General features: G+C 39.4%; 1 protein-coding gene across 2 annotated transcripts in view; it reads left to right on the forward strand.

Annotated features, from left to right (window-relative positions):
- The window catches only part of cntnap2a (contactin associated protein 2a), a 132,926-nt gene that overhangs the window by 94,377 nt on the left and 22,621 nt on the right, over positions 1-15,928 (forward strand). For both annotated transcript variants that reach the window (XM_088363224.1, XM_088363225.1), the window contains exons 16-17: positions 11,085-11,241; positions 12,005-12,132. In XM_088363224.1, coding sequence (XP_088219350.1) covers positions 11,085-11,241; positions 12,005-12,132 — 285 coding nt within the window. The remainder of the gene's footprint in view (positions 1-11,084; positions 11,242-12,004; positions 12,133-15,928) is intronic.

The raw sequence follows: 15,928 nt of genomic DNA on the forward strand, positions 1-15,928 counted from the left end.
TGCATTTTTTCCATTTAAATCCATTTGAGGGTTTTGACTTCTTGCTGAGCGAGGATATTTGTTTGGCTCAGGATGTTTTTTCGGCTTTGTGAAGTGGGAAATAGCAAAGCGTCACCACAGTCGGATAGACACTCAACATTCTGTTACAGTGTGAAGCCCCGCCTGAAATGTCACATTTATTTTATGCTTGCTCGGTTGTCAACGCCATTGCAAAACTACAAAAGGCAAAGGCACATAACAACTGTGCTGGTAAAACTTTTTTCTTTTTACGCCATGGCCGTGTGTGTGCATGCACAAATGTGTTTATCAAGACTTGTGTATACATTGTTATGAAAAATCCAGGAGCGGTGAAGCTTTTTTAAAAAAATGATAAGGGAGCAAATATAAGAGAAAAACTTAAACGGCACTTTAGCAGAACTATGAGTTTTTATATCTGCGGCATCTCCCACTGTGCGTCTCTGTCGGGGGTTATTGCGAAACTTGCTTTTGTCAGAAGGTCACTGACTGCTTCTGCAGGTGTTCCCATGGCTGCATTTTCCAAGGGACATTGAAAATTATCATAACTCATTTTCAGAGTGCATGACAAGACTCATACTTTGCGGTAAGCTGAGATTCGATTCACCGCGTGATATGGAGACACCTTGCTGTGTGAGTAAGTTCAGATTTTAGCTACAATGCTAAAAAAAAACTTGATGTGACCTTCTGAGGAGCTGAGGTTTGAAAAGGAGGCTCTTTTCCACTTCAGTTTACGACTTACTCCACAGCTTTCAAAGCACTTTATTATTTGCTCGTTCATATCTGCAGCCATACAAAGGCACCGTAAATATGAGCACCACATCTTATAGTGCACTTTAGCTATCAGTGGTGTAATAGCAGGTGCAGCTACGAGAATATACTACACTCCAGAAATTGTCTATGGATTGTGCCTTTGACTTTTCCCTGGATGTTGTTCCATTAATCTCTCCAATATGTTTAACGAATGGCCTCTGTCAAAATAAGCACTTAAGTATTTATTTTATGTATTGGATTTTCATGTGTCTACTTAAAAGCCACATTGTTTTCCCACTGGAAGGAAAAACACATTCATTGGGCGCGGGATTCTGTTATGTCAGCAAAATCGAATGAGAGCAATGCAAGATTTGCACAAAAAAAAAAAAGCCTTAACAAGCACGATAATGGTTTGGTTGACTTTGATATTAAAATGTGTTTATTGTTGTGGTTGCCGTGCCCTCTGTGATAAGATACAGCGAGTGGCGTGTGGTTGAGTTTATATTTGCGGTGTATTTTGTCATCAGATGAAAAGCTACTTCTCTTCACCTCCTAGCTTGCCGCAGGGCATCCTGCAGTGTTGAAATCTGCGTATCATCTGTCGCTGAGTTTTCAGCCCGCCAAACTCATGAGAAGTCGACTGCTTCCTCTTTCCATGCCGCCCCACAAATGTTTTCTAGTACAAAAAGATAACAGGATCACAAAACACCGACAGTGGAATTTGATTTTTTTCCTTCAAGGTCAATACGTGGTTACGGCTCTACTTGCTTGATTCTTTTTTCATATGAGAATTCAAAGCTCTTTTTTTTTTCCACATCTGTTTTATATGCTAGTTTCTTTATGAATATCCAGAAGCCTCCAGGCTCAGAAAAAAAGTGCTTTGGCTACCCAAACTCAACATTTCAGACAACAATGATTTCCAATTAACAGAAATTGCATCATATGCAAATTGTTGTTTGACAGCAGTAGGTTTGACTGGTTTCCCCAAATAGCGGAAACCCCAAATCTACTTTGCTTGATGCCAACATCCGAGTTTTTCTCAATTGCTGTCACCAGTTGTATCCATGGCGACGTCACACCAAAAAAAAGCATTTTAAAAACTTGAATCCATTTGATGGAAATATCAAGTGTTGCTATGGTATTGTACTTTATTCATCAACACTTGCTTTTCATTTCTCTTTCAGTGAGAAAAATACTTTTGCAAATGCATCGACTCGAAATGATTGTTTTCCTCCCTCTTTCTTTTTGTTGTAAGCTATGGTGGTGAGAGTAGGGATTTAGTATGTCGACTTTCCAGGAGAATGAGAATGGTAGAGGAGACAATCATGCCCACCTTGTCACCTCCGAGCCACCCTGCTTCATCTCAATAAGCCGCCCCTGTCTTCCTTCAGCTCCCGTGTCATGTATTTGGAAAGATATGTGTGGCGTGCATGAGTGCCTGAAATGAAACAAATATTTTTTTTTCCTACGCTGCAGAGGGAATATGAGAAGTAGTCCATCCATCAATTTTCTGTACTGCTTATCCTCACTAGGGTGAGCTGGAGCCTATCACAGCTGACGTTGAGCTAGAGGCGGGCGGGTGGGGTACACCCTGAGCTGGTGGACAGACAATCACAGTGGAAGAAGAATTTAGGATCCTTTTTTTTTTTGTCCAGGGGCTAATGATTTGTATCCAGACGAAACAAAAACTTTACTAATATAAGTTTTACTCACCACTGAGGACTCGCTTAAGCGTTCTTTATTGTTGATTTATAGGCAATCAAAGCAGCTAATTATTTTTAATGAAGTCAATTTGTGTCTTCCGTCATCCCTGAGGTTGACAGATGCTGTCTTCGCCGCTAGTAGTGTTTTACTCTGTCACTGTCGACTAAACGTCCCTGCGTGCATGGCGCTATATTCATGAGCTTGCACTCATCAATGCATCTTTGCAGTCACGCATGTATGCATCAATGAACAGATGTCAAGGGACATCAAGGTGCATCTTCTGCACCTAGAGGAGAAAGATCACGTGTGCACTGCTGTTAGCTTTTCATTCATCAACCATAATCTTCCTGGGGATTACATACCCATCTGGGAATGTGTGAGCTTCAGGATAACCGGGAATCTTATCCAGCAAATGATACCAGCGCTTTCCCCAGGCGTTAAGTGAAAATTGTGTTTTTAGTTTGTGGCAAGTGCTTTGATGCATTGCTGTAATTCAGCCAGTCACTGTACCTACACTGATAATACCATATGACAGTGATAAGATCTTTCATTACATCCAGGCACACACCGCATTATACAAACCGATGATAGTTTGTGTACTGTAGAAATCGAAGTAGTACCTCGGGTTACAAATTAATTTCGTTCCATGATCTCATTTCCAAAGCGGATCTTTTACGAACCAAGGTCATTTTTCCCATTGAAATGAATGGAAATGAAACGAATCCATTTTATCCTAGAACAGTTAAACTGTATTACTTCCCAAACATAACTAATATTCATGCTTGATCATGCGCACAGATTTTATTGTGAAAAAACATTCTTTTTTATAGTTTTTATAGTTTTTTTTCAATGCATTTTGGAATATGTAGAAGCTGTAACACACGAAAATGTGCAAGAAATGAAGGATGCTGAATCATTTTATGGGCACTATTTTTTATAGGCACTATATTTATTTACAATGTTTTTCTTGCACAGTAAACAGGAAATGTTTCAGTTTCCACTCAGAATGTGTTGGTGTAATCTATAATGCAGTATTAACCACAGCGACGCTATATACAGTATTCATTTATTTCTGTGGCAATTGTCCAGAGCATGGAGCACATAAACAGTCAACTTCTGAGAGCATTGCAATTTCTAGTCTTTGTAGTAAATCCCTGCTAAGAAAAAAACAAATGTTGCTTGTGCTTGTAAACCAAGAAACTGTTGATAAGCAGCATAAACTACTTGGATTAAAACTCACTTCAATAAGCATGAAACATTTTGCTTTTCTGTTCTTCCTAATTGCTTTGTTGGGTCCTCAACTTCACCTATTGGCAGGTGGAGCTTGTTCCCTGCGTGTTTGTTCATCTAAAATGAGCCCTGGTGGGGAAGTGTAGCTTTACTCTGTCAGTCATGTAAGTGCGAGATTGACAGTTGTTGACGAGGATCTTGTCCCAAGAGTTTAGTGTGTGACCTCAGTAACAGACTTCTCCACCCCTCCGGCTGTTCTAATGAATGATGTATTTAAACTCTCTTGAGTGAAAAGTTAATGTGTGAGGTGTGGATACTTGATTTAGCTTTTCTTCCAATTAGTCCGGCATGGGCTTCAACATTGATCATCCGACTTATATGGCCATGAATGAGCCTTCATGTGATAAATGCACATATGCATTTAAATGTGCACTTGCATGTGTGTTAATGTCATCCCTCAGGGAAGGTCAGGGACATTAACAAGATCAAGTAAAGCAGTCTTGTTCATTTTATTAACTGCCTTCCTGATTACGTATTGCCCTGGAGTATTCTACCTCCATTAGCCAGGTCAAAGCATGATTACACCAGCATACATTGGAATTTTGTTTTGCTCCGTAGAAAACATGGAAACTCCCTCCCCTCCTCTAAAGGTACAAGTCCCTAGTGAACGTGGTCATCACAATATATTATTAAAACTGGTATATTCCTGCCACATTAAAAATGAATAACTCCCTGACTCACTGTAGCCTTTGTTGACTAAACTGTCCAATATGATATAAGTGGTGTCAAAGTGTCACATGCTCCCAACCACTGGGAGTTGCCTGATTTCAACTTCAAATTGACATGCATGTGATGTTCTTTTGTTTTTTTTTAATATTCAATTAACCACAACGCCTCCTCCCCTCCTGCTCACAGTGAGCCTGCATAACTTTCTGACGGTGCCATCAAATAAATGATGGAACGGCTGTGTCTAGAATTGATTGAAGTGTATTCAGCACTTGCTCGCCAAGATCTTCCAATGCAGACTCAATCAGAGCAGCACTCATTAATCGGCGGAGGTGCAGATAAACACTGTACCTGGCACCCTCCAGTGATTTAACCAACTAATAGCTTTGCTCATTTTTAGTGCTGATTTTCTCGCAGATAAAGGCTGTTTCCGCTCTTGCATATGTTAATTCTCTGCATTGGTGTGCGCTCGTAGAATAAATAATTAGCGAGGTAGACTCATACATTTGAGTTTGTATTAGAACTAAACCCACCTGAGTCATAAATATCCAGTCTAGGGCAGTCCAGTTAATCCCCATTAGTCAATACAGTCTATCATATTTATAGTCAGTCAAGAATATCTTTCTCTCTGCTGTAATAAATAAATAGTTTCTCGAATGAATATGAAATACAGTATATGGTTGTATACCTGACATCTTAACATATATTTGAGTTGTTTTCATTTTGCACTAAACACAAATATTGATAATAATATAAAAATGTGGCCCGTTTCTTGATATAATAAAGGCCAAATAGCTATAAATCTAATACACACAAATTGGAAACAATTGATTTCAAAGACCATAAATAAATATAACTCGCAGGTAACTACTCGTCTTACTAAAAGAAAGTATCTTAAAATGAGTTTTATAACTAATGGAATTCTGTCCACCAACTCACTGTATTGCATTCTGTTTGGGTCCTCACATAAACTCCATCTGAACTCTGAATTGGCACATCCAATGAGAGGTGCTCTTTAGATCTCACAGATGAAACGTTCAAGCTGTCAGACCAAAACAATATTGAAAAAAATGCCTTCAGCCAAACAGGCAACTCAACCGTAAGTTAGGAAAGTTAAGTTTCCTCATTATGGCAAAAATAATGACATGATCTTATAAAAAAAATGTGTAATGAGCTAGCACGAGGCAGGTTCAACCTCACCTGTCAGCCACGTTGCCAATACTAATATGGTCACCATGTTCTTTCAAGCATCACAAACTGGCTATTAGGGAAGGATAAGCTGCTGAGCCACACGGTGGAGCCAATTAACTTTTAATCTGTCATTCATAGACTTCGCTCAAACTTAAAAATTCTGCATTGTCTTTTTGATTAGCAACATGAACGTCATCTTAAAACCCCTTCAATTTGAAAGAATATTAAATTGCATCTCGTGAACTGCTACAGTGGCTGTTTATCTGCCTCGAACACTCTCTTTTCACGCAAATAATTGTTTTGAATGTGTAAACCAAACCAGCCATCTAGTCAGAAGCTGTCATGTAAATCCATACATGTAGATGATCAACAAAAAAAAAAAAAATGGAACATGGTAGCCAGCTGTGTAATACAATCCATGACAAAATGTTCATACACATCACTTATTAATCATTTTAAATTTAAATAACCGGCAATGTAAGTGCAACCCACTTTAGGCGGTGGTTGTATTAACACTCCATACTTGTGCAAATGGATGAGGCGTGTGCAGTAATAACCAAGCCTGGTGTTTGATTTAAAACCATGGAGACCCTGCACTGCGCTGCTCTAATGGATATTCATACTCCGTGACATTGTCCGATAATAATGTGCGGGTGGCATTAACGTGAGCATTATATCTCTTTGCCCTGAATGTTATGTGGAATATTCTGCCCGTAGCAGTAGAATATGTAACATAAAGCACCTGTTTTGAAGATAATGAATAGGTGGGGTATGAAAGTGGTTGCCAGCCAATCGCAGGCATTCAAAAGAAATATTTCTCTGGCTTGTTTCTGAGGGGAAAAAAAAAACATTAATTGTTTGTTGGATCAAGATGAGAATATTTTTTTCTGGCTGGGAATTTGTGTTAAGTGTTCCAACTTCATTTTGAGCGCCCACTTAAGTCACCAAATATGCTTGGTTTCTTGATACTCCACCCCCAAGCTTTCCGCACACTGTGTCCTGGCCTTGTCAAAGCAGTAAACAAGTGTCGGATAAAGTAGTAAGGCAGAAATGTAGAGGGAGTGATTTTAAGAGTAAGTAGAAACCCTGCAAAGGAGTTGGCAGTGAAAGATAGCGAAGAGGAGGGAGTAAAAAGAAAAGCTCCAGTCAACCATTATACAAATCAATAATTCAAGCCGAGATGGAGGGAGACGGCAGCATTGAGGGAGAGAACGGAGCCATAGGACTACCAAAGGGGAAAAGAGCGAGCAGACAAAGATGGAACGAGCATGTAGGAGAAGTACAATGACGAGAATGGTAAAGGGTCTCAGCGGGAGAAACACTTGGTTGGTGTTTCTCCCTGTGAGGTCAGCCTCTTCACCTGTGGCTTGAGTGCAAACAAAGAATGACACGGAGGAGGTGAATGTAGCAGACTCAATGAGAGAATAGTGCCAAAGGTTATTTTTTGTTCTCCCTTGAAAGACACAGTGTGGACTGTTCAAATGTCTGCTTGTCCAAAAAGCCACCCAGCATTTTTCCCCATTTTCTTTTTTTAACATCAACTCAACATCCAAAGTATTCTTGTGAATGTGAATAATTGGTTGTTATCTCCCAGTTCTACACTATTTCAAAATTGCAAACAGAAAAAAAATAATGATGCTGACAACACAACTCTTCACAACAAAAGAAAAGACATGCTTAAGAATCCATCCACGATATCAAGCCAAGCAGAAAGTTGTCAACTGGATTTAATTGATATGCTGTTGATAGAGGCATTTTATTGTCAAACTTGATAAGGTGAAAAATTAAAACTCTTTCCTCTGATTGATATTTTTACTGCGACCATAGACGTATCCATAGAATGTATCCTTTTGAATCGAATAATAAATTGCAGGGAGTTTAAATATATTTGTGCTTGTGTCCAAAACAGCAGCTTTTTCTTCATGCTATTTGATGTTTTTGCAATCCAAGAGTCCTTTCAAATGTGTTTTTTTATAATCAAGCAAACATCACAGCTTAGTGTGACATATTTTTCAAAGTCGTAGCAGACTAGAAGTCGCTCAACATGGGATTTTTTTTTTTTTTTTTGTAAGGCTGCAACCGTTTGACAGAAAAAGCTGTACTTCAAAAAACACTCATCAAAACAAAACATCAAGCTGTAGTGCTCAAAACTGTCTAGCTTGGAACTTTTAATGACTGTGCCACCAGTACCCTATAGCTTGACCTTTCCATAGATAATGAGTTGTACAATACAATGAATCTTTCCAGCTGTGAGCTCCGTCCCACATTCATAGAAGTGTTGTTTTTCATGCAGCTGTGAAGTTCTCCCTCCTGTCTGTCACCTTTCTTATCTCACTCGCTACGTCCTTATCTTAGGTGTCCTTAGTTTTGTATTCTCCGGCTCTGACTTTCATGTCATTTTTCCCCTTCCCTGCTGCTCAATTTTTTTTCTCCTCGATCATCCTCATGACGATGTGTATGACGATTTCCATGCATGTCGGCCAAATCAATGAATGACGTGGACAGATGAACGTGCTTTGGCAGAAGTCATTTTCTTCATGATAGATCTGTCCATTGGCCTTGACCTGGGGGTAACACGCCAATAAACACCAAGAGATGACTCGCTGGTAATGATGATTATGGTTGTTTATGGTTGGCAGACACTTTTCAATTACAATGACTGCCAGAGGTTTTGTAGCCTTGTGTGTGTACTAACTGCGTATGTGCGGCCGTTGAAAGGGGGTGTGGTATTGTGTCCTTTATCAAGAAGACATGCCAATTAGGGACATAGCTATTCATATTAAACCTCCCTCCCTCCCACTATATCCTCTTCTCTCCATTCTGAGGTATTTTTCCATTCCTACACTCAGCGATGACCTGCGTGTGTGTACCTGTGTGTGTTTGTGTAGATTGGGCTTTCCGGTATGCAGAGTGAATTTAGTAGAGCGTAAAGCTAGCGCCTAACAGCGGGCAAAGGAACTGTCAGGAAGGTGGATCGCATTATGGGTGCTCTCAGGTTGAAACTGTTGGAAAAACTCATTATTCTTTCCCCGGCCTGTCTGCTGCGTAGACAACACGGACATCCCGCCTCGGTGTACATGCGCTGCAGGCAAACAGGAACTTAACTATACAATTTGCACTCCATTTGTCTTTAACCTTTGCTCTCCAATTAAATGCTCACTGAATCAATTTTTGGAGACAAATGACCAAGGGGTGGGAAGTGCAAAGTAACGCGCTATACATCATCAAAAACTGTATGATGGAAAAAAAATCAGTTATATTCCTTGAACTGTAGAAGGAAAAATCAACAGCAGTACTTTTTCTGTTCATTTTTTTTTATTATTGATTATCTTGAAGCAACTGAGGTCAAATGGAGTGCACTACTACTGGATCTAATTATTTTTGCAAATGTGTGCATCTGTTTTCATATGAGCAGTAGATCAAATGGCAATGTTGAAATGACATATTTGATGTAGTTTCAAACCACTTCCAACAAATCCCCACATAATTCACTTGTGCTTCTTCGGCAAGTAAGTGCCAAAACAAGCTGTCAATCCAATCACAGGACATTTTAGATGTTTTTTTGAATAGCTTCTTTGAGTTTGTTGGCTCATTTTCATTGCTTTGTGACCTATTGTTGCCACCAACTGCCAATCAATGTAATTGTGACCAACATTAATAATACTCTGTGCTGTTTCAGATCTTAACAAATGGGACAGCATTTAAATGTGGTTACTCAACAGCATACCTAGTGGCCAAAACATCCACAGTCTCCTCTCCAATCATTTGAAATGCACGGTAGACCTTTGAAGATCAAACCATATGGGATCGACAGGGGAGGGCCGCATGTATTTCAAATTCAGCCTCAGATCTCGATCAGAGCCGAGGGTTTGCCAAATTGGATTAAAGAGCAGATTAAATCAGGACTAATAAGAACACGAAGAGATTACATGCCAGGCAAGAAACGTGGCATGGCGAGGCAGACAGTGTACAGAGCTTGACCAAAGGAGCGAGGAGACCGATATGAGAGATGAAGGCAGAGCAAATGCGTACTTAAGAGAAACCGGCGAGATAATGGCGAGACGGATAAAGGCAAAAAAAAGAGCCTCGGAAACCAAAAGGTATGAGAGAGCAGGGAAAAGGTAGGAGGATGTATGGTGTATAGAGAGGGCTAAATATGTGGGAGTGATGGAGATTGAGAGAAATGTCATCGAGGTCGAGGGGTTCTTTGAGTCCAATGATGAATAGATGGTCCATGAGACGAGAAGGACTGACACACAAAAGAAACACACACTTGTTGAGATAAGCACAAAAGCAAGATATACCCTTTATAGTAGACTCCCAGGTCACTGTTAATATGGCCCCCAGTATGAGAAACAAAAATGTTATGAAGATGATATGAGGCTAACAAAGAGTGACTGGAGCAGAGCAGAGTGACAAGATTCAGCTCTCAACAAACAAATCACCAGACAAGAAAAGAGCAAGAACAGAGACAAAGATGAATTGATCCACTACTTTGCGGCCCCACTGGACTGAAAATGTTTGTGTTTCTGGGGATGTTGGAGATTTTTTACTCATTTGATTCTAGGCCGATGAGATTGAGTTTATTTTTGAGTTGACACAAAAAGCACACAGGACAAAACATTTGTGTTTCCAAGAAAAAATCTGCGGTTAAACTGACTTTACTATTACGCATGAAGTAATACGACCATGTTTTTTTTAATCCTTATTTGCTTATGTAAAATGCTCCTGACTTTGACTCGTGAGGTCAGTTTTTGAAAATTGGACTCATGCGGTGATATATTTTGATTATATAAGAAAAAAAAGCTCCCATAGGGCCAGCCGTAGACACCCTACCAAGGAATCCTCACTGTGAAAATATTTTAATGAGTCCACATGGGGGAGGTTACAACTAACACAAGTGTCTGGAAGCATTTTTTTTTTTTGCTGTTGTAATATGGTACCTCCCTTTCTAAACATAGCGTGACACAACAGAGCTTTTGTTCAGCTTTTGTAGTGACACATAAATGTGTGTATTTTAGCCCAATTGTTGATAAATAAATAAAAAAATGTTAATTACGTGCGAAGAAATTGATACATTCATCATAAGGGGGTCCCAAGACAACTCCACTCAAGGCTTTACTTTCCCGAGAGATTATTTCCTTCGGGAACATTTAGCATGTTTGTTGGCTGTTCAAGGGGAAGGAAGCAAAAGTGGATCAGATTATACATTCAATTGGGCTCTTTATTTTATAGAACGTAACTCTTGTGTGTTTATCTCCTGTGTATTGTGTTTCAGATTTTCCTATTAAGAAAGCTGGAGTAAGGTTTATTATAACTCAAGTGAAAATGAGGATTAGAAGTAGTATTTCAAAAAATTAGGTGGGCTACGATACAACACGGATGTCCATTCACTGGCTTCTAGGATTCAGCGACGACATCATCTTATCAAACACCATTTGATGACGTTTTTTTTCTTTCCCCAGACGGAACTCCCTACACATGGTGGGTGGGCCGGGGCAGTGAGAAGCACTTCTATTGGGGTGGCTCGGGTCCTGGCATCCAGAAATGTGCCTGCGGCATCGACAGGAACTGCACCGACCCCAAATACGACTGCAACTGCGACGCCGACCACTCGCAATGGCAAGTTGGACTGTACTGTTAAATGTGCATGTGTGGTTAATGCAGAAACACATCACTGGTTAAATAAACCGTTTGTTGCCAGGTCCATCAAATGAAGGATCCACTATATTGAGATTCATCTGTGTTGTATATCCTGACGTAATTGCAATTGTTGGCTAGTTTTGTGATTTTGCCTGACCTTGGCTGAGAGATTATTTGGAAATCTTTGGAACAAGATTTGGAGACTCACCTTTTTAACGACATTGCTAAATTAAAAATCAACAAAGCTGCTTCTGGTCCGGGAACCTCTAAATTGTTTGACTCACCCTTTGTGTTACTTCACAAAGGTCACCCTCAGAAATCCTGAAAAAAACTTTTTTTTCCCTCAGAAGTTTTGAAACAGCTTATTAATTCTGAAACTCAAATAGTGAAGGTCAAGGGGCCTATTAAGCACACATTTTGTTTCATGATCACACACTCCATTACTGAGTATTGCAAGCGGCTTACGCCATCACTGAATGCATGAATCTCATTTCCAGCGACTTATAGTGCCATTTTTTTGCGCATCTGTTTGTCTATTGTAGTCGTCTAAATTCAAAAGCATCATGATGAGTGTCACTACCCGTAACATATTCAAACACACAACACTGATACCACAGTCCTTTTTTTTTTTTTCTTTTTTAGCCATCTGATGGATATTATTCATAAACTAACCCAATTGGCTTTGGACCATATTCTATCTAATTTGGTACTTTACTCATTCTAATTTGACCTTGTCCTTCAGGAGAGAAGATTCTGGTCTCTTGACTTATAAGGAACACCTGCCGGTCAGCCAAGTTGCAGTGGGCGACACCAACCGAGCTGGTTCCGAGGCCAAGCTGAGTGTTGGACCCTTACGTTGCCAGGGAGATGGTGAGTGTTACCATATATAGTGAGAAAATACTGCAGGTACATTTCATGCACAAGGCAATACAATGCCCACCCAAAAAAATGGTTATTATTTATTTCATTCAATGTAGTTATTTTATTTCACCCAGCATCCATAAAAGTGGAATTACTAAAAAAAAGCCGAAGGTTATTGCATGAACTCTAAATGAAAGCCCTCACTGAAATCAAGTCAACACTGTGTATATGTTGAAGTTGCAGAGACAAAAATAAGAAGTCCGCTTCATGGTGAGCACTGAGGAGGTTCTTTCAAAGCATGTTAAAGGTCGCCGCTGTAGCTCAAAGCCTGCATTCACTGCTTTGTAATGATCAGTAGATCTTAAAAGAAACTTCCATCTTTACAGGAGGCCTGTTCAGGAAGACCAAAAACACATAGGGGATTAGCCGTAGGTATGAAATACAATCTCAGTGCATAAAAATGAATTAGGAGCCATGGCATAATTAAGGGGAAATATGTGCGTTAATGACCGAAGCTGCTGAGAAGACTATCTCTTCTAAAATTCTCAGCTGGTTGCAGAGGCATGGCTGTGTAACCTTTTTGTGAAAGGTTCAGCAAAGGTTGGATCAAAAGAACACCTCCAGTCTTGTTATCGGCCTTATTAAAAATTCTCCTGTTGACAGAGTGCAAAGCCTTTTAACGGTGCAGGCGAGCAAATGGCAGCTTAGTTTTGGTGTTAAGTCCAAGACATTTTCTAGACAAGGCATACTTTAAATGGTCATGATCTTTAAAGGAATACATCTTAGGATGATTGCTCTAGTGGATCCTTTTTGAAATTCTGAATTGCGGGTTGGATTGTAGTTGAATTATTTTTATTTTATTTTTTTGAGTGGCAGAATAACATTGAAAAACACACTGCAACATATTTGTTTCTTTTATAGTCAAGAATAACAAAATAAAGGCACGCTTCTTGGAGTATAACCTTGACTTGCACGGCAACTACCTATTTTAGAATTTACCCGCCATGACCAATTTAAACCATGACCCATGAACAATTCCACAATGCTACACATTTCCAAAATATTTATTGTGCAACTTTGGAAGTAAAGAACAAATGACACAATTGTCAACAAGTTGTCGACTATTACGCTGGAAAAACACAAAAGAAAATGACTAGCACTCTAAATAAAAATCCTGAACTGTAGATTAATACTTAAATCGTTGATAGAATTATTGATAAAGTTTGCTAACCAAGAACATTCTAATTAATTGCTGTTTGGCATTGACACTTTTCTCCCTTTGCTATACATCAATGGCTAGATGAAAATATGTTTTTAATTCATAGTGATTATACTGTAAACAACATTGCTGTGTATGTGTACTATGGTAATGGTAATTACCTTCAACTTGTTCTAAGGGTAATAGAAATAGCACATTATTAGAATGACTTGGCTGTGGACTAACCGTCGAGGTATTGTTAGAAACATTTGGAAAGTGTTAAGCCTCTATTAAGTTTTACTGCTACTGGTTTAACTGGCTCTTAATTAAAAATACCAGGAGAGGGAACAAGTCAAAGCTGATCAGGCATAGCAGTTGGGCCATTGCTGCATTTGAGTGTTTAAGGAGCTTTGTCCTCATACTTGCATATTATTTAGGAGAACTTCTGTGGGGAGAGAATGTATGTGAAGATGAGCAGATTCATTCATATATATGCATATAAGAATAATATCTTTGTGATCTTGAACATCCATGTCTTTCCCTGTAGCTTAAGTTTGCTTCTTTTGTTTTTTCTGCCACACACACCCTTACTGTTTTCCTCCCAAACTTCATCTAATCAATGCACTCTGCTTTTGGTCAAGTGGAAGACACCCACTGATTTGGTAGCTTTTGCCCTGCAGGATTGACCATTTGTGCTCTCAGCGCTCCCGCACTTTGTTGAGGTCCTACCTGCCGAGTGTCAGTCCTGCTGATTAATTGCAACACTCGCCTATCACATCAGTCATGCTTGACGATCTCTTCACAGTCGATAATGGAAAAGATGCTCTGGCACAAAGGATGAGTTGTAAAACACATGCAGGATCTTCTATGTTCATGTCGATACAGTAGCTATCTAATGCAAAAATGAATAAAACAATGTTGCAGGAAACCAAAATAGGTCGAATATGTCGGCACACCTTGATTAAAACTTACGCATATATCGGAAAAAAATAAAAGTTCCTTCAATTCTATGTTTGTTCTTATTTTTACTCACGTCGTCTGTTAGATGTTTTTCCCTATTTAATCTTTTATTCATAACGGAATTTTGAAAACAGTATCCAATAAAGATAAAGGTTATGTTTGCAACCTGGTTTGACGTAACAAAATACCACCGGTGTCCTGGAAAGTAATAACCTGAGTATAAGGAAAGCAAACATGGATTTAATCTCTGGTGCAAGGCAGCTTGATCATTATGATAATAATGCTTTTGTGTATCTTCTTGTCGACTGCACATTTTTCACACTAAAGCAAATGATGGAACGGCAATCTCCTCGCTCGGCACAAGTGTAGATATGAACCTTTTAACGCTCACCGAGATACATTTAAAAACAACTGAAGCGTTGCATGATGAAATAGCACCCGCTTAAAGTCCCAGCATGGCCGACAGGAAGTGGCCTGATTCTGTTCAGGATGCACAACATGACAAACCACCTGGCCTGCCTCCTTACTGGTGTCATACTCATTATGAGTCCCTCATCAACAATCTGGCCGCGCTCTTACTAATGTCTCATCATCACGAGCTGCCACCATACAAACAAACCATTATTAAATGACCCATGACATCACATCTGCGCATGTGTGTGTACGTGGCAGTATGGCCGGCACAATTACCAAAGACGGACCACTCTCGCAGTTATCATTTTTGGCTTACTCTTTCAACTTGGGAAATAACAATGACTTTGAGATATGTCCGGATATTGCTGATCAAGAAATGTGAACATAGGACCCATTAAATATATATTAGAAATGTCAGATTTAAATAGCAACTTGGTACATGATGGATGCCGCTCATACTGTGCGTGATGCTCGGCTGCCATACGGCTTTCAAAGGGAATGACTAATGTCTTTTGAAGGAAACTTTTGGTGCATGATTGTCTGCGTGTGGTGTAGTCAGGTGTGTAATGCATGCAAGAGCAAGTGTGTGCACATGCTTTTGCATTAATGGAACCCATTGCCCTGCCGCCTGTACAGTCATCAGCAAGACAGAGAAGAATTAGTCACATTTACTTCGGTTAAAATAGGTTCAGCAATTAATATTAATAGATGGTAATGAAAATGGGTTGTGCGAAATAATACAAAAGCATTCTGTCATAACATGCAGTGTGAAGCGTGGCTTGTGGCTGACCATAAATGAGGCAGTAACATAATAACAATAATGAATAGATAATTTATTCACTCGTACAACAAGGGCTCGTTGCTATTGTGTTTGTTGATAACAAGGAAGGAAATTATGTTTGTGTATTCATTGAACATATATAAGCTCCTACAGTGAGGTCTTGATGGGCAAAGGGATTAATATTGTAGAGTTTGATAAATATCCGGTGGTCTCAATTTGTGTCAAGTTTTGTGTTTGCCAAAATAATCCCCCTGGTTTATTTCAATGGGTTGTCCCTTCCACTCATCACTTCCTATTGTGTGATACTCCGAATTGCTTGCCTAAAGCTATAAATCTGTCTCTCTTTTTTTTTTTTGAATCACGAGTAATAATTTGATAGGGTAGGCAATTGTCAAATGATTTGATAGTGACAGCCCTAATTTGAAGCCAAACTTGCTAAAAAAAAATCTTTA

The sequence above is a fragment of the Syngnathus floridae genome, chromosome 20, assembly GCF_059516105.1.
Source record: "Syngnathus floridae isolate MCC-2025c chromosome 20, RoL_Sflo_1.0, whole genome shotgun sequence".
In the NCBI taxonomy this organism is placed as follows: Eukaryota; Metazoa; Chordata; class Actinopteri; order Syngnathiformes; family Syngnathidae; genus Syngnathus; species Syngnathus floridae.